Source organism: Zophobas morio, unplaced genomic scaffold (assembly GCF_036711695.1).
Source record: "Zophobas morio isolate AGI-343-1 ecotype UQ-CSIRO unplaced genomic scaffold, CSIRO_AGI_Zmor_V1 ptg000040l, whole genome shotgun sequence".
Lineage (NCBI taxonomy): Eukaryota > Metazoa > Arthropoda > Insecta > Coleoptera > Tenebrionidae > Zophobas > Zophobas morio.
In genome coordinates this window covers 666,417-684,592 of record NW_026972145.1, presented here as the reverse complement: position 1 = coordinate 684,592, position 18,176 = coordinate 666,417, and the positions used below count along the sequence as shown (strand labels likewise).

General features: G+C 37.3%; 4 protein-coding genes across 4 annotated transcripts in view; 1 reads left to right on the top strand and 3 right to left on the bottom strand.

Moving 5' to 3' along the window:
• Positions 1-18,176, bottom strand: part of LOC135140472 (synaptotagmin-7) — a 905,289-nt gene that overhangs the window by 674,937 nt on the left and 212,176 nt on the right. The gene's annotated exons all lie outside the window — the stretch shown is intronic.
• Positions 2,236-4,069, bottom strand: LOC135140632 (potassium/sodium hyperpolarization-activated cyclic nucleotide-gated channel 4-like). Its single transcript, XM_064071268.1, has one exon. The coding sequence runs from the start codon at positions 4,027-4,029 to the stop codon at positions 2,236-2,238; it is 1,794 nt and encodes a 597-aa protein (XP_063927338.1). The 5' UTR covers positions 4,030-4,069.
• On the top strand, positions 10,476-12,221 carry LOC135140299 (potassium/sodium hyperpolarization-activated cyclic nucleotide-gated channel 1-like). Its single transcript, XM_064070791.1, has one exon. The coding sequence runs from the start codon at positions 10,476-10,478 to the stop codon at positions 12,219-12,221; it is 1,746 nt and encodes a 581-aa protein (XP_063926861.1).
• Positions 12,559-14,346, bottom strand: LOC135140297 (potassium/sodium hyperpolarization-activated cyclic nucleotide-gated channel 1-like). Its single transcript, XM_064070790.1, has one exon. The coding sequence runs from the start codon at positions 14,344-14,346 to the stop codon at positions 12,559-12,561; it is 1,788 nt and encodes a 595-aa protein (XP_063926860.1).

Genomic DNA, 18,176 nt, shown 5'->3' with positions numbered 1-18,176 from the left:
AAACACCCAAAAATTGAAAAATTGAATAGGTAATAAACTGAGAAATCCCAAAACTAATATTTCGAAAAATTGAAAAATGAAAGAAAACCTGAAATTTCCAAAAACTGAGAATCTAAAAAATTGAAGAATCAAGACATGGATTAATTGAAAAATTGGAAGTTTGCAAAAGACAAATTTGAAAAATTGAAAAATAGAAATTTGAAAAATTCGTAAAATTGAAAAACTGAAATATCGAGGAAATGAAATGAAAAATCGAGAGACCGCAAAATCTAAAAATTGAAAAATTGACACATTGAAAAATCCAGAGTCAAAAATCGAAAATTGAATCATCCCAAAAGTGAAATATCCAAAAACTGAAAATCAAAAAAATTGAAGAATTGTGAAATCGAAAAATCAAAAAAGTGAATTCAAAAAATCGAAACCATAAAATAAATCGAAAAATTGAAAAATCAAGAACTCGAAAAATTGAAGAATCCAAGAACACGAAATCGAAACACCCGAAAATCAAGAAATCGGAAAATCTAAACATCGAAAAATTGTGAGTTTGTAAACGTCAAATTTGACAAATTGAAAAACCGAAAATTTGGAAAAATTGAGCATTGAAAAACAGAAAATCTAAAGTCGAAAGATTAAGAATTTGAAACAATTGAAATATAGAAAAATTGAAATGAAAAATCCAAGAATCAAAAAGTTGAAGAATCGAAGTATCAAAAAATCGGAAAACTGAAATATCGAAAAATTGAAAAATGAAAGAAAAACTGAATAATGGAAAAACTGAAAAATCCCAAAACTGAAATACCCAAAAACTGAGAATTTAAAAAATTGAAAAAACTGAGAAACCGAAAAATTTAAAAATCGAGAAATTGAGAAACTGAGTAATTGTAAAATCGAAAAATTGAATAATAAGTAATCTGACAAATCCCAAAACTGAAATTTCGAAAAATTGAAAAATAAAAAAAAACTGAAGAATGGAAAAACTAAAAATTCTCAGAATTGAAATATCCAAAAACTGAGAAATTAAAAAATTGAAAGATTGAGAATTCAAACAATAAGTGAAATTGAAAAATCAAAAACTTTTAAAAAAAATAATTTAAAAATTAAAGAATTGAAGAAATGAAAAATAGAAAAACTCAGTTTATAAAATTCAGATTTGAAAAATTGCAAAAAGCAAATATGTAAAACAACGAAAAATTGAAAAACATTTCAAAAATTCGAAAAATTGAATTGTCAAAGAACTGAAATGAAACTTGGGGAAATCGAAAAATCTAAAACTTTAAAAATTGAAAAATTAAAATATCAGAAAATACTTAAAATATCAAATGATAAATTTGAAGTTAAAATTATGGTTTAAATATCGTGTTGTCGAAAATAGATGTAGATTAAGAAAAAAAGGCAATAGTTAACTAAACGTTAGAGGTTATAAATTTCTGAAAAGTACTCCTGATGATCTAAAATATGGCTTCCAATAATGATATTTTTTAATTAAGCAATAATTTCCTGCAAAAGTTTCAGAGTGTTTTTGTCTTCACGTAAATTAGATTTGTTAATAGCCGATATGTCACATCTAGACGACATGATACGGAACCATTTACTTAAAATTTTGATAAATTAAAAAAATAATGTATGATTGCGCTACATTATGAATTTGGAAAAAAGCTCTATTCAAAAATAGACAAATATCATCTGCTAAAATTGGCGCTCACACGCAAACCTTAAAGCCGCCCATCCCTTCCGCTTTCCTTACCCCCGTCTTTTTTAATCACCCTTTCCCTGCGACACAAGAGGGATCACCTCTCCGCCGCATTAATATTTATTGAGCCATTAAGTCGTTTGACAATGCTTTCAAACCGTCACCATCAATCATAATACAGGACGAGTGGTGTTTAGACGTGACTTATGTTCTTTCCGTTCCATCCCTCTCGCTCGAAAAATTCCGATCGCCATTTACAACTGCTTATTGTATTCCGAAGCGGCGAATGGAATTACAGCGAAAACACGCCAAGTTAATTTATTTCTGAAAGAACGCCTTCTGGAAAGTATTTGAATATGAATCAAAAATTGCTCCGAGGGGATAATATAAATCAACAGCGAAGCAGCGTACAAACAAGGGGAAACGCTCGGACAGCTTGCGTGTAGTTAAGCGGTTATCTGATAAGATAATTGGCGCGTTTAACATATGTTTAATGAAATCAAAAACGACTACACGAATGTTTATTGAAAATGTCTAATATGCAACTACATCATCCACTCGCGCCTGATGCCCCTGTGGAGGATTCTTTTCAGTCTCAGCTCGGTGATGATGTCGGCCCCGTAGAAGCCGCCAGTGCCCGCCTCCGCCAACGAGACCATCCTCCTGTACTGCTCCAACTTGTCCTTCAGCAGCCCGGACATCTTGTGGACGATCTCCGGGTAGCGGGCGCAGCAGTACTGGAAGTCCTTCTCGTGGATGTAGTAGATCTCGGCGACTTCGATCGCCTGCACCGTGTACAACACGCTGATGTGGTTGCGTTGGTCCAGCGCGATCTCCCCGAACTGGTTGCCGTCTTCGATGTGGGTCGCCTCCACTCCTGCCTTGGTCTGCATGACGCAGGTCCCGTACGCGATGAAGAACAGCTTGTTGGTCTCCATGGGGTCGTCGTTCGCCATGACGAGGTCCCCCGGCAGGTAAATCTCGTGGTGGAGCAGGGCCAGGATGCTCCCCACGGCCGCTTTGGACAGTCCTCTGAAGATGTGCACACTCGAAACCATGTGTCGACAGCTATAAAGAAGGACTTCCATCCGGAGATGGTCCGATAGCGTGTTCAGGATGGCGTTTTCTGAGAAGAACTTTTTGTTGAATTTGATGTCGTAGTACTTGAGGATGCGTCTCTTGAGTCTGTGCGGGAACCGGTTGCGGACCATGTAGTTGGTCATGTGCATCAGGAGCTCCTCGAACGAGGACTCGGACACTTTAGCGGCGCCGAACATCTGGAGAACGTGGGCGATCATCACGATCCAGTAGAGCAAGCCCGTGATGAGCAGCAGGGAGAAGATCATCATCTCGCTCTCGTCGCCGGTTTTGTAGTTGCCGATTCCGGCGCCCACGAAATGGGACGCGATGATTTGGAACTGCTCCAAGTAGTCGGACAAGGTTCCGTAGTACTGGATGAAAAGGAGGTATTTCAGTTGTACGGGGTCTTCAACGGCGGTATCGAGGGCTTGCACTTTGACGGCGCGGGATGCCTCGAGACGGTGTAGCCACGAGTCCGAGTTATCATACCCCGATAGTTCGTGCGTCACCGCAAGGTAGCATATATGGCAGGCACAGAAATGTAGAAATAAGCAACCTAAGAGCACGAAGGCGCAGATTTTTCGCTGCAGCTCTTTGAATCTTAGGCGTTTCAACACCGTCATGAAATTCTGAGTCATGGTGTATAATCGTACTATGCGGAGGTTCTTCATGGTATATATAAGCACTTGGATCTCTGTGGAAATGTATCCCCTAAAGAAAAACGCAATGTAAGCATGGAGGAGGGGTATGAAGTCGAAGAAGAACAAGGTTCGCAGGTATCTCTTGGCGATCATCTTCTGCTGCAAAACCACTTGCCGCGTTTTCTCGACGTCGTATCCGATAAAGAAACATACAGTTAGATCTATGGTGTAACAGATGGCCAAAAGCAACTCTATCCCGTCGACAGGAATACGCCCTCTTTTCGGATTGAAGTACACTTTGGCGTAGAAGGACCCCAAGTAGGGATCGATCCACATCGACAAGAACAACACCACAAACATGAACATTTGCCTGTACCTCACGAACCTGCTGAAGGGGTGTATGATGTAGACGTACTGCTTGGTCAACAAGTGCCGCTTCTTCTCCTTCAAGAGCGTGGCCATACTTCGAAAATACCTCCGACTACGCTCGTTCTTCTCCACCGTCGTGATTTCCCTAAACCAGAAAAGGGCGGCTTGTAACCGAGAGGAGTAAGGAGACTTTATAATATCCCCTTTTTCTTCTCTGGTCAGTGAGCAATCGTGCCTGAAGAAATCCATCGATAACACTCGTCTGACAGATGAAGTTCGATTCCTTGATCCAAACTGAACGTAGTGTCCAGACGAAATTCGTACTATTCGTTACTATAGAGCCTAGATATACTTTGGAAAAGAGTTGTGACACGGAAATATCTAATTTAGTAATTTAGTTTCAAAAACTTCAAAATAAATTTATAGGTTAAGTTAAATTTTCAAACAGTGGCGTAGACCGTAGAGCTCGAAATAGTTAGTCTTTGAAATTTTGTTGACAGTACTCACACTGACAGGACCTTGTATATTAAGAATAAATGTTATGCAGTTAAATACTTCTTACAACTTGCAACCGGCATCTCAGGTAAAATAGGAAAATACGGAATAATCATTACACTTCATGAGATTATGTCACAACTTGCAGTTAAATTGGGACACCATTCTGTACCTATTAAGTACTTTCGCTGTCCCCAACGTAAATAAATTCTAATTCGGTATAAACAAAACATATTTATAATTTTGTGTTTTACTGTATGACAAGAAGGGAAAAAAATGTTTTTAACAAAAGAATCTTTAAAAACGTAGTATTTATAGTACTTCAAAAAATCAAAATTCTTTTCTGGAAGATGTTTACACAAATTTAGAAAAATATGTTCCAATCTTAAAAAAAGTGTAAACGACGATTCCGAGGGAAAATTTAGACATCCTGGACGATATTCCTTTAATCGAACCAATTTTGTAAAAGGCTTTATTAAATTATTTTCTGTTAATAAAAATGTTAAGCATATTTGGCATTTCATTTTTTCCTAAGTCTTTTTACTTCCCGAGCGTAAGCAAAGGAAGTATTGTAATCGAGTCCGTCGGCCGACTCTCTACTTTTACGTTTTCTCGATCTTTCATGACCCCTAGAAGACGAAGAAATAGGTCTCCCATTTCCGTCTGTCTGTCCGTCTGTCCGTCTGTCCGTCTGTCCGTCTGTCCGTCTGTCCGTCTGTCCGTCTGTCCGTCTGTTGTCACGGATTTTTATTAGACAGATAATCTCCGAAAGTACTCGACCGATTGTTGTGAAACGTTTGTACTTATATTAAGAATATCATGTAGATGGTAAAACGCTAACCAAAATTTGTCTAATCATCCCCACCACTAATGCGATGACGTCACCTCAAAATTGTACATAGTAAATGGGTTTTCAATTGTATAAAATAACATAGTCCTACACATGTAGTTTACAACTCTGAATCGACTTTTCACCCGAAACGTCCAGATTTTTGGAAAAAAAATCAAAATTATAAAACAACATTTTGAAATTTAATTTTTAATCTGCTAACCAGAATGCTTTGAAATGTTGCAGATGTTTTAAGGCTATAAAGAGCATCATAAATCTTTAGTCAAAAAATATTTGCTTATCCCCTCCAAAAACTTGATGACGTCAGCTCAAAAGTTTGTGGAATAAATCATATCTAAAATGTACAAAATATGATGAGTCTGTACTTGTGATCTATCACTCCATTCATATTTTTTGGATTTGCATATACAGGCTGACTCAAAAAAATTAATGAATGCGTAAATATATTTTATTGATTTAATCAGGAACTACAAAACCGAATGCTCTGAAATCTTGCAGATGTTTTAAGGTCATAAAGAGCATAATAAATGTTTAGTCAAAATATATTTGCTTATCCTCTCCAAAAACTTGATGACGTCAGCTCGAAAGTTTGCCGAATAAATCATATCTAAAATGTACAAAATATGATGAGCCTGTACTTGTCATTTATCACTCCATTCATATTTTTTGGATTTGCATATACAGAGTGACTCAAAAAAATTAATGAATGCGTAAATATATTTTATTGATTTAATCAGGAACTACAAAACGGAATGCTCTGACATCTTGCAGGTGTTTTAAGGTTATAAAGAGCATAATAAATGTTTAGTCAAAATATATTTGCTTATCCCCTCCAAAAACTTGATGACGTCAGCTCGAAAATTTGCCGAATAAATCATATCTAAAATGTACAAAATATGATCAGTCTGTACTTGTGATCTATCACTCCATTCATATTTTTTGGATTTGCATATACAGGGTGATTCAAGAAAATAAATGAAAGCGTAAATTTATTTTACTGATTTACTTAGGAACTACAAAACCGAATGCTTCGAAATCTTGAAGATATTTTAAAATTATCATAAGCATGGTAAATTTTTGATCAAAACGTATTTGGTCGTCCCCCCTAAAAAATTTATGACGTCACCACAAAATTTTGCTGAAAAAATCCTATCTAAAATGTACAAAATATGGTGAGTCTCTTCTTGTGATTTATCATTCCATTCAAATTTTTTCGATTTGCATATACAGGGTGACTCAAAAAAATTAATGAATGCGTAAATTTATTTTATTGATTTAATCAGGAACTACAAAACCGAATGCTTTGAAATCTTGCAGATGTTTTAAGGTTATAAAGAGCATAATAGATTTTTAGTCAAAATATATTTGGTTATCTTCTACAAAAAACTGATGACGTCAGCTCAAAAGTTTGCCGAATAAATAGTATCTAAAATGTACAAAATATGATGAGTCTGTACTTGTGATTTATCATTCCATTCATATTTTTGGATTTGCATATGCAGGGTGATTCAAAAAAATTAATGAAGGCGTGAATTTATTTTATCGATTTAATTAGGAATTACAAAACCGATTGCTTTGAAATCTTGGGAATATTTTAAAGTTATTATAAGCATGGTAAACTTTTGTTCAAAATGTATTTGTTCTTCCCTCCTAAAAAATTGATGACGTCACCCTTAAATTTTGCTGAATAAATCCTATCTAAAATGCAAAAAATATGATGAGTTTGTACTTGTGATTTATCATTCCATTCATATTTTTTAGATTTTATTAAGAGGTGGTTCAAAAAAATTAATGAAGTCAATTTATTTTATTGATTAAATTAAAGGCAACACTTATTATTAGTATTACACCCCAACCAACCCAATTTGGTAGACACAAAATTTGTTAAAGGAAAAACTCGGTTGAAACATAACGGTAGCACGCTTATTTACATCGACTTTAATATTACAGACCTGCATTTGTTTTATGCGCTCACTTGGTTCCGCGAATGCGAAATAGACATGTTTATAATCAACCAATTGTGAATTTCACCGTCAAGAATTAAAATAAAACCCAATGTTTTATATAATAAGCGGAAGTCGAAGCAATAAAACCGATGGTCGTTTTGTTTACAGTTTCTCTGTTTGACTCTCACGTATGCTGTAACGCCTGTCATCTTAAATTAAGAATGTTTATACATACACGATTTTCAGTTGCCTCTGATACGTATACGTGAGTAAATTGTTTCGTTATTTTATTGATTATTACAAATCAATATTCAAAACGACCCAATTCATTTTCCCGAAAATTTGAGAATATAATAATTTTATTCTTAGTATTTCACTACATCTATCCCAACTGATATACGTGTCCTTGCAAAAATGTTGATGACGTTATCGCAATTTTTTTTAAATTCCCACTACAAAAATGTAATGAGAAAAAAAACACAATAGGCATGCAGTCGTCAAGTTTCCGACAGCGAGGGAAGTACTGTCTAAACACTTTAGACCAATTTTTTCCTAAGTCTTTTTAGAATATATCCTGCCGAATTATGCAAACAATTTTGATGTGTCTTGTTTAATTCAGGGCTGTTGTCATTCCAATTATTAGGAAGTTGACACTGTATCATTTGAATTTTGTTAGTGTGCATGTTATCAAAATTGTGTAAGTTACTATCGTGCTCTGGATTAGCTAATAGTAATAAGTCACTATTTAATAAATTAGAATCATTTTCATTTAGATAACTACCTTCTGAAATTTTCATGCCGAAAAATTGAAAAATACATATGTTTTTTAAAATTTGTCTGCATTGTAAAGCGTTGGGAACTTTTTGACGAAGTCTCATTTGACCAAATACATTTTCAAGTACATCTTGAGAAAAACGCGATGTATGGGCTTATATTTTGCCCTTTTTACTTCCCGAGCGTAAGCAAAGGAAGTATTGTAATCGAGTCCGTCGGCCGACTCTCTACTTTTACGTTTTCTCGATCTTTCATGACCCCTAGAAGACGAAGAAATAGGTCTCCCATTTCCGTCTGTCTGTCCGTCTGTCCGTCTGTCCGTCTGTCCGTCTGTCCGTCCGTCTGTCCGTCTGTCCGTCTGTCCGTCTGTCCGTCCGTCTGTCCGTCTGTCCGTCCGTCTGTCCGTCTGTTGTCCCGGATTTTTATTAGACAGATAATCTCCGAAAGTACTCGACCGATTGTTGTGAAATTTTGTACTTATATTAAGAATATCATGTAGATGGTAAAACGCTAACCAAAATTTGTCTAATGATCCCCACCACTAAAGCGATGACGTCACTTCAAAATTGTACATAGTAAATGGGTTTTCAATTGTATAAAATAACATAGTCCTACACATGTAGTTTACAACTCTGAATCGACTTTTCACCCGAAACGTCCAGATTTTTGGAAAAAAAATCAAAATTATAAAACAACATTTTGAAATTTAATTTTTAATCTGCTAACCAGAATGCTTTGAAATGTTGCAGATGTTTTAAGGCTATAAAGAGCATCATAGATCTTTAGTCAAAAAATATTTGCTTATCCCCTCCAAAAACTTGATGACGTCAGCTCAAAAGTTTGTGGAATAAATCATATCTAAAATGTACAAAATATGATGAGTCTGTACTTGTGATCTATCACTCCATTCATATTTTTTGAGTTTGCATATACAGGGTGACTCAAAAAAATTAATGAATGCGTAAATATATTTTATTGATTTAATCAGGAACTACAAAACCGAATGCTCTGAAATCTTGCAGATGTTTTAAGGTCATAAAGAGCATAATAAATGTTTAGTCAAAATATATTTGCTTATCCCCTCCAAAAACTTGATGACGTCAGCTCGAAAATTTGCCGAATAAATCATATCTAAAATGTACAAAATATGATCAGTCTGTACTTGTGATCTATCACTCCATTCATATTTTTTGGATTTGCATATACAGGGTGATTCAAGAAAATAAATGAAAGCGTAAATTTATTTTACTGATTTACTCAGGAACTACAAAACCGAATGCTTCGAAATCTTGAAGATATTTTAAAATTATCATAAGCATGGTAAATTTTTGATCAAAACGTATTTGGTCGTCCCCCCTAAAAAATTTATGATGTCACCACAAAATTTTGCTGAAAAAATCCTATCTAAAATGTACAAAATATGGTGAGTCTCTTATTGTGATTTATCATTCCATTCAAATTTTTTCGATTTGCATATACAGGGTGACTCAAAAAAATTAATGAAGGCGTGAATTTATTTTATCGATTTAATCAGGAATTAGAAAACCGAATGCTTTGAAATCTTGGGAATATTTTAAAGTTATTATAAGCATGGTAAATTTTTGTTCAAAATGTATTTGTTCATCCCTCCTAAAAAATTGATGACGTCACCCTTAAATTTTGCTGAATAAATCCTATCTAAAATGCAAAAAATATGATGAGTTTGTACTTGTGATTTATCATTCCATTCATATTTTTTAGATTTTCTTAAGAGGTGGTTCAAAAAAATTAATGAAGTCAATTTATTTTATTGATTAAATTAAAGGCAACACTTATTATTAGTATTACACCCCAACCAACCCAATTTGGTAGACACAAAATTTGTTAAAGGAAAAACTCGGTTGAAACATAAGGGTAGCACGCTTATTTACATCGACTTTAACATTACAGACCTGCATTTGTTTTATGCGTTCACTTGGTTCCGCGAATGTGAAATAGACATGTTTGTAATCAACCAATTGTGAATTTCACCGTCAAGAATTAAAATAAAACCCAATGTTTTATATAATAAGCGGAAGTCGAAGCAATAAAACCGATGGTCGTTTTGTTTACAGTTTATCTGTTTGACTCTCACGTATGCTGTTACGCCTGTCATCTTAAATTAAGAATGTTTATACATAAACGATTTTCAGTTGCCGTATACGTGAGTAAATTGTTTCGTTATTTTATTGATTATTACAAATCAATATTCAAAACGACCCAATTCATTTTCCTGAAAATTTGAGAATATAATAATTTTATTCTTAGTATTACACTACATCTATCCCAACTGATATACGTGTCCTTGCAAAAATGTTGATGACGTCATCGCATTTTTTTTTTTAATTCCCACTACAAAAATGTAATGAGAAAAAAAAACACAATAGGCATGCAGTCGTCAAGTTTCCGACAGCGAGGGAAGTACTGTCTAAACTCTTTAGACCAATTTTTCAATACATATTTCGATTTAAATTTTTCACAACTCTTTTCCAAAGTATATCTAGGGTCTCTATTCGTTACTATTCTGGTGCAACTTTACCGAATTTACTAGTGACGTTGACGTTTCCACCGTCAAACAAAAATTGTTTCAAACCGAAAACTTTGACTCAAAAATGCCTCTTCCAGCGCGGTTCAGTTCACGACACGAATGTGCGTTCATGCGCGACCCCAGATTAAAGGAGAACTCAAAATCGCCGTATGCCACATTATCCGAAAAATTGTACCTCTGGGTGATCAACTTCACAACCATAGACATGAATTGTGTCGATAGCAGCTACGTCCGAAGCTACGCAGTGTTCATGAAGGAAAGGCAGCGGCATTTAGACAACCCGAACTACAGGTTCGTCATCCACCCCTTCAGTAAATTCGAGAAGAGCAAGCAACTCGTGATGGCTGTGCTCTGGTACATCGCGCTAATTTTGCAGTCGTACCTTGGCACCTTCAGCGAAAAGGATCTCTACTTTAGAAGGATGGTGGTGATCCCTCACATAGTCTTGTTCCTCAACGTCGTTTTCCTCCTGGATATAGCGATCCAATTCCGTACGGGGTACAAAGAAGAGACGACCAAGTCTGTGATTTTGAACCGTCGCATGGTCACGTACCACTACTTGAAGACCTTCTTTTTCTTCGACTTTGTGGCTGCCGTTAGCTACTTGTTCTTCTACTTCCTTCCGACCGTCGATAAATCAATTCAAATATTCCTATTTCAGTTACACGCGGCGAGGCTCCCGAGACTCGCGAACTTCTTAAGGAAGGTCTCGGAGCTGTTACAGGAACACAGAGTCCCGGAGACCGTTGGAGTACCTGTCATGCTTTTGGTGACGGGTTTGACAATGCTGCACCTTCTAACCTGCATGTGCGCTCGAGTCGGAGTCTACCAAAGACTCTACGATACTTCTAGCCACCTGTCCTGGGTACACCAGTACAAGAAGATCGCCGCTAAACAATTTTTCGCGAGAAATATCCATATGAAAACCATCGACATCCCCGGATATCGCCTGTACTTGCTGTACTTGATGGTAACGTCGTGCCACTTCTTCGGAGCCGGGACTTCGATTTACCGAACCAGGGACAACATCGAACGGTTCACTTTATCGCTGACACTCATGATGGGCATGTCCTTCTACATCTACAGCTTGGCTAAAATCCTGCAGCTCTTCGGAGTGTTAAACATCTCCGAAATGAAGTTCGAATCGCTACGAATGCAATCCGAAAGCTACATGGTCCAGAAGTCCTTTCCCCGCGAATTGAGGAAGCGCATCTTCAAGTACTACGACTACAAGTACAACAACAAGTTTTTCTCCGAGCTAGACGTCCTGGGCACTCTGAGCGAACACCTGAAAATGGAAGTTCTTCTTTATAGCTGCCGGAATCTGATCGAACGAGTGCACGCCTTCAAGGGACTGTCTAGGTCCGACGTCGGTTGCATCCTGGCGCTGTTGAAACAAGAGATTTTCGTACCGGGAGACACGCTCCTGTATTCCACCGAGGACACGGGATGCATTTACTTCATTCTTCTTGGGACGTGCGGGATAATATCGATTAAAGGGAAGGAGATGGCGCATATCGAAGACGGCGATTTCTTCGGGAATATCAGTCCACGCGATGACGATATTTTGTACTCGATATTAGCTCTGGAGATGGTAGAAGTGTACAAGTTGGAACCGAAGGATCTGAGTTACTGCTGCACAACGCATCCCACGATCAACGACAAGCTGCTGAGAATGGAAAAAGCGAAATATCGAAGATACATTAATCTGTTCGCGCAGGATGATGAATACATAACAGAAGATATTTTGCGCGAACTGAGGAAAAAGAGAATTGTAGAGCAAGGGCTACAGAGGAGAGCGTTTGATTAGTGTTGTACGATTGTGACAATCAAGACATTTTTAAATAAATACACCTTATTATTATTCCAACTTTTCTACCTATCTCTGCTTTTTGCCCGGACTTCCGGAATCGTATACATTTTTGATAAGGTCAATCGATAATTATTTCGGCGAGTTCTAACAATAGAGCGGGTATCCTGCATATTCACTATCAATTATCCTGCGGACCGGAATTTCGACCGGAGCGCTGAACGCGTTCGTCCTGATGTTAAAATTCCTCGCGTATTAATGACGTGACTATAAATAGAACGAGTTTTTTTAACGTTTATTTAAAGCAAACAACTGTCAATATTATGCTGAGGTGACTCTAGGACACTTGTTCTCGCTTTACCCCGCGATGCAATATCCTCCCGATTCTCAGTTCGGCGATAATGTCGTTGTCGAATATCCTCCTCGTCCCCAGTTCCACCACCGACATAATACCCCTGTAATTCTCCATCTTCATCTTCATCAACAAACCTAGTTTGTTATGGATCTCTGGATAATGCTGGCTGCAATATTCCAGATCCCGTTCGTCCAAATAGTAGATCGCCACCGGCTCTATCGCCTCCACTTGGTACAACACCTGGATGCGATTCGGTTCGCTCAGCGCCAGCTCCCCGAATTGAAACCCATCTTCTATGTGCATCGCTTCTATCCTCTCCGCCGCCACTACCATGCACGTCCCATACAAAACAAAATACAGCTTTTTGCTGGTCAATGGGTCGTCGTTCGACATGATCACATCCCCCGGAAGATAAATCTCCTGTTGCAAGAAAGCCAGCATGCTCCCTACCGCGGCTCTGGATAGTCCTTTGAAGATCTGCACCTTCTCGATCAGAATCTGACAGCTATAAAGAAGGACTTCCATCCGGAGATGTTCCGATAGCGTGTCCAAAATAATCGTTTCCGAGAAAAACTTTCTGTCGAACTTGAGTGTGTAGTATTTCCGGATGCGCTTTCTCAACCTTTTGGGGAACCGGTTCATGACCATCAGGTGCTTCACTTCCATGGAGAGTTCTTCGAATTTCGACTCCGAGATGTTGAGGGTCCCGAAAATCTGGAGGATGTGCGCGAGCACAGTGGTCCAGTACATGAGACCCGCCATGAGGATGAAGGAGAAGAGCATTCTCTCGAGAGCGTCGTGGGTTCTGTATGCGCCGACCCCGGCGCCGAAGAAGTGGCAGATGACGATCTGGACGTGGTCGAGGTAGTCGACGAAGCTGCCGTAGAATATCTCGGATGCCAAGGCGCGGGTTACGTTTGCTTCCTCGGCGACTAGAATGTTTTGGCGGTTCATGTACAAGGATGCCAACCAAGACTCCCTGCTAAGGTGGTCGTGGATCTCGCGAATCGCAGGCACCAGAGCTATGAGACACGTAGACCAGTGGATAAGCAAGACGGAGAAGAGGACCGTCGTGTATATTTTCCTGGCAACTTCGCGGCATCTGAATTCTCGCAACACTACGTTAAAGTTATACAACAGCGTTATTAAGCGTACTACACGGATGCTGACCATAGGGTAGATGAGCACCTGGGCTCTCAAAGACAAGTACCGACGCAACACTAACATGAAGAACATGTGCACCACACCGAAAAAGTCGAAGAAAAAGTAAGTCTTCAAGTAGTGATTGTAGATTTTTTTCGGCTCCAGAACCACCACTCCTGTCATTTCTATGAAATAGCCGGTATAAAATCGCGATATCACGTCAATCAAGTACAAACAAGCCATAATTCCTTGGATGAAGTCGAACGGTAGTATTCCTCTGTCGGGGTGAAGGTAAATCTTCGCATAGAAAGTCCCCAAATAGGGGTCCATCACGAACGACGTCAACCACATAAAGAACATTATCACTCGCTTTTTGCGAATAATCTGGCTGAAAGGATGCAAGATCGATTTATACTCTTCAGTCAGTAAATGCCGCTTCTTTTCTTTGAGGAAAGCACATTGGCTTCGAAAGTACGGGATACTTTCCTCACTCTTATCAACCGTTCTGAAGCTCTGATACCAAAAAGATAATTTACGTATGGGGGAGGAGTAAGGGGACCTCAGGATATCCCCTTTTTGTTCTTTGCTGAGGGTACATTCGTGTCGTATTTGTTGCTTAAACTTCATTTGACAGCTACGACTGAAGTCGGATTCGGGGAACTTGTCGTGGACGCAAAGCAGTCAAGAACGAAACCTTCCGCTTGAGAACACGTCCCAAACACTACCACCTACTTCTGAAACACTCTCCGAACTTCGCCGGATGGAAGTTCTTCTTTATAGTTGCCAATTATTTCGAGCGTTTGAGAAAAACGCATCACTGGATTGCTGGATTCGGGAACGACGCTCCAAACGTCAAACAAATTTTACAGCTTAGCGACGTAACAAGAAAAAATTTTGCGTTCGAAATGAAGATCCAGAGGTAGGTTTGACCAAAATTTGATCCCGTTTTTGCGCGGTACGGTTGTACCCCAGTAAAGACAGACGGAATAAAACATCCGTTGATTAAAAATTAAAGTATATTCGAACAAAAACAACAGTGAATTAATTATATTTATCATGATTTTTGAATTTACAAACTAATAAGAATTCAATTATACTCCGACTTTCTCAATTATGACAAAATGGCAATTTAAAACTTACAATTTGGCGATCAAGCTTCATTTCATGTCAATATAGAGTTTTTAAATTAACATTTTTTTCAGGAATTAGCTTTTTCAAATGTTCAAAAATTTTTCCATAGTTGAAAACAAATTAAACGCAAGTACTGTCGGATACATCAGGACTTTACAGTTAGGCTCCGTCCCCCAATCTCACAACGAATAAAAAATTCGTCACAATAGAGATCGGGGCGGGTGGGTGGGGCTTAATTTTTGACTTTATTTTCTTAATTTGTGTAGTTTCCTGCTCTCCGCCTCTAACGGATAAAAAGATTAATCACGATTGAGATGGGGCGGGTGGGTGGGGCTTTTCTTTGACTTTCTTTTTGTAAATTACGTAGTCTGCTTCTAACAACAAAAATACTACAAATATCAAATGGTAGATTTGAAGTTAGAATTACGGTTTAAATATCGTGTTGTCGAAAATAGGTATAGGTTAAGACCACGGTGCCAATTATTAAGCCCCACCCACCCGCCCCTAACTCAGTTGTAATGAATTAGTTATTCGGTGTCAAATAGAGGGGCGGAGTTTAATTGCAAAATCCATATTTTTCTAAGTTATTTAAGTTTCCTCTTCTTCTTTTCTAATCGAGGTAGTACTTTCTTTTATATAAAATTAATCACCGAAATGGTGGCAGATGATTGGGCGGAGTAACTCATAGAAACTAGGCTGTGGAAAAAAAAGCGCCAATCGTAACATTTTTGTTGTCCTATTCGTTTTGCTGTATTATTTCTTATTTGAGAAGAAAACAAAATGAGAAAACGGGTGGGTGGGTGGGCGGGCCTAAGTTTAACTTTTTTCTAGAGAGACTTTCATAGGAAAGCTGTAGGCCCGCCCACCTCCCCCCCCTCTTCATTCTAGTCAATACTATTAATTATTGACAATATTGTCTTACTAGAACCTTCGGCAAATCTATGAAACCGTTGGTGAGAAAACAGATAAATTATTATCTTTTTTTACAAATTATTCGATCTACGCCTTATGTTTAAAGGGTTTTTTCTTGTTCATATTGATAGTGATCGTGATGTTTTATTCGTCATATACATGTACAACATGGGTTAATGACACATCAGATAAAATATAAATGTAAATACCCTAAACCAACCAAAAAGGGGTTTACAGAATAAGTACTTCACAAATTTTGAATGTGGAACCGATTTTCCAATTTGGACGCCTCAAACAGTCTTTCCAAAAAAAGGGTAATGCTCTTCTTTCCACTCCCCGCCTCAGGACGAATAAAAAGGGTAATCACAATTGAGATGGGGCGGGTGGGTGGGGCTTCTCATTTGCTTTTCCTGATACATATACATAGTCTTCTTTCAACAAAATACTTAAAATATTAAATGGTATTTGGTGTTGTTGACAATAGGTATATGTTAAGAAAAAGCAGCAAATAATTAAGCCCCACCCACCCGCCCCTATCTCACTTGTGATGAACTTTTTATTCGTTGTCAGATAGAGGGGCGGAGTTTAATTGCAAAATGCCTATTTTTTCCCAAAATTTACCATTTGAAACATGTTTTAAATGTCTTCTTCTTCTTCTCTTCAATTGTTAAGAAATGACCTAAACTGAAGTTGGCATTTCTTGTTTCAATCTTATTTGACGGAAAATATTTTCTAACACAATTGTATTTTGGCTTTTTTTTTTCTTAATATGCGTAGCCATCTTTTCACAACAAGAGACTTAAAACATGGTTAAAATGGTACATTTTTGCAAGGAAATATGGATTTTGCAATTATGGAGCGGAGCCTAATTGCAAAATCGATATTTCCTTAAACAAATTTTTCATTTTAAACATGTTTTAAGTTTCATGTTGTAAAAAGAAGTCTACACGTCTTAAAACAAACAAAACAAAATGTAAGCCCGCCCACCCGCCCTATCGCAATTCTGATGATTTGTTTTATTCGCCCTGAACCAAGGGGGCGGAGCTTAACTGCAAAATACTTATTTCTTTACAAGAAATTTAAATCATGTTTTTGAGTATCGTGCTGATCAAAGAATACTACCTATATTAAGAAACAAAGGCGAAATATTAACCCCGCCCACCCATCCCATCTAAATTGTGATGATTTTTTTTTATTCTTAGAAACTTAAAACACCTTTAGGATGGTAAATTTTGTAAGGAAAAATGGATTTTGCAATTAGACTCCGCCCCTAGGTCTACCAACGAATGAAAAGTTCATTACTATTTAGATCAGGGCAGGTATAGGTGGAGCTTAATCTTTGACTTTAATTTTTTCATAATATATATATATATATATATATTCTCAAAAACATGTCTTACATGGTAATTTCTTATAGAGAAATAATAAGGATTTAGCAATTAGATTCCGTTTCCTTGGCCCTCGACTATTAAAAAAAATCATCACAATTGAGATAGGGCGGGGCTTAATTTTTGACTTTATTTTCTTAATATGTGTAGTTTTCTTTCAACAACACCATACTTAAAACATGTTCCACATGGTATTTTCGTGTAGAGAAATATGAAAATTGCATTGAAACTCCGCTCCCCGCCTCACGCCGAATAAAAAGATTAATCACGATTGAGATGGGGCGGGTGGGTGGGGCTTAACCTTTGAGTTTCTTAGTACATATATATAGTCTTCTTTTAACAATAAAATACTTTAAATATCAGATGGGAAACTTGAACTTGGAATTGTGGTTTAAATATCGTGTTGTCAAAAATAGGTATTGGTTAAGGAAAAGATGCCAATTATTAAGCCCCACCCACCCGTGCCTAACTCAGTTGTAATGAATTTTTTATTCGTTGTCAGATAGAGGGGCGGAGTTTAATTGCAAAATCCATATTTTTATACAAAAATTTACTATTTTAAACATGTTTTAACTTTCCTCTTCTTCTTTTCTAATTGAGGTAGTACTTTTTTTTTATAAAATTAATTACCGAAATGGACGCAGATGATTGGGCGGAGTTAGTAACTCATAGAAACTAGGCTGTGGAAAAAAAAGCGCCAATCGTAACATTTTTGTTGTCCTATTCGTTTTGCTGTATTATTTCTTATTTGAGAAGAAAACAAAATGAGAAAACGGGTGGGTGGGCGGGCGTAAGTTTAACTTTCCTCTAGAGAGACTTTTATAGGAAAGCTGTAGGCCCGCCCACCCACCCCCTCTTCATTCTAGTCAATACTGTTAATTATTGACAATATTGTTTTACTAGAACCTTCGGCAAATCTATTAAACCGTTGGTGAGAAAACAGATAAATTGTTATTTTCTTTTTTTTACAAATTATTCGATCTACACCTTATGTTCCAAGGGTTTTTTCTTGTTCATATTGATAGT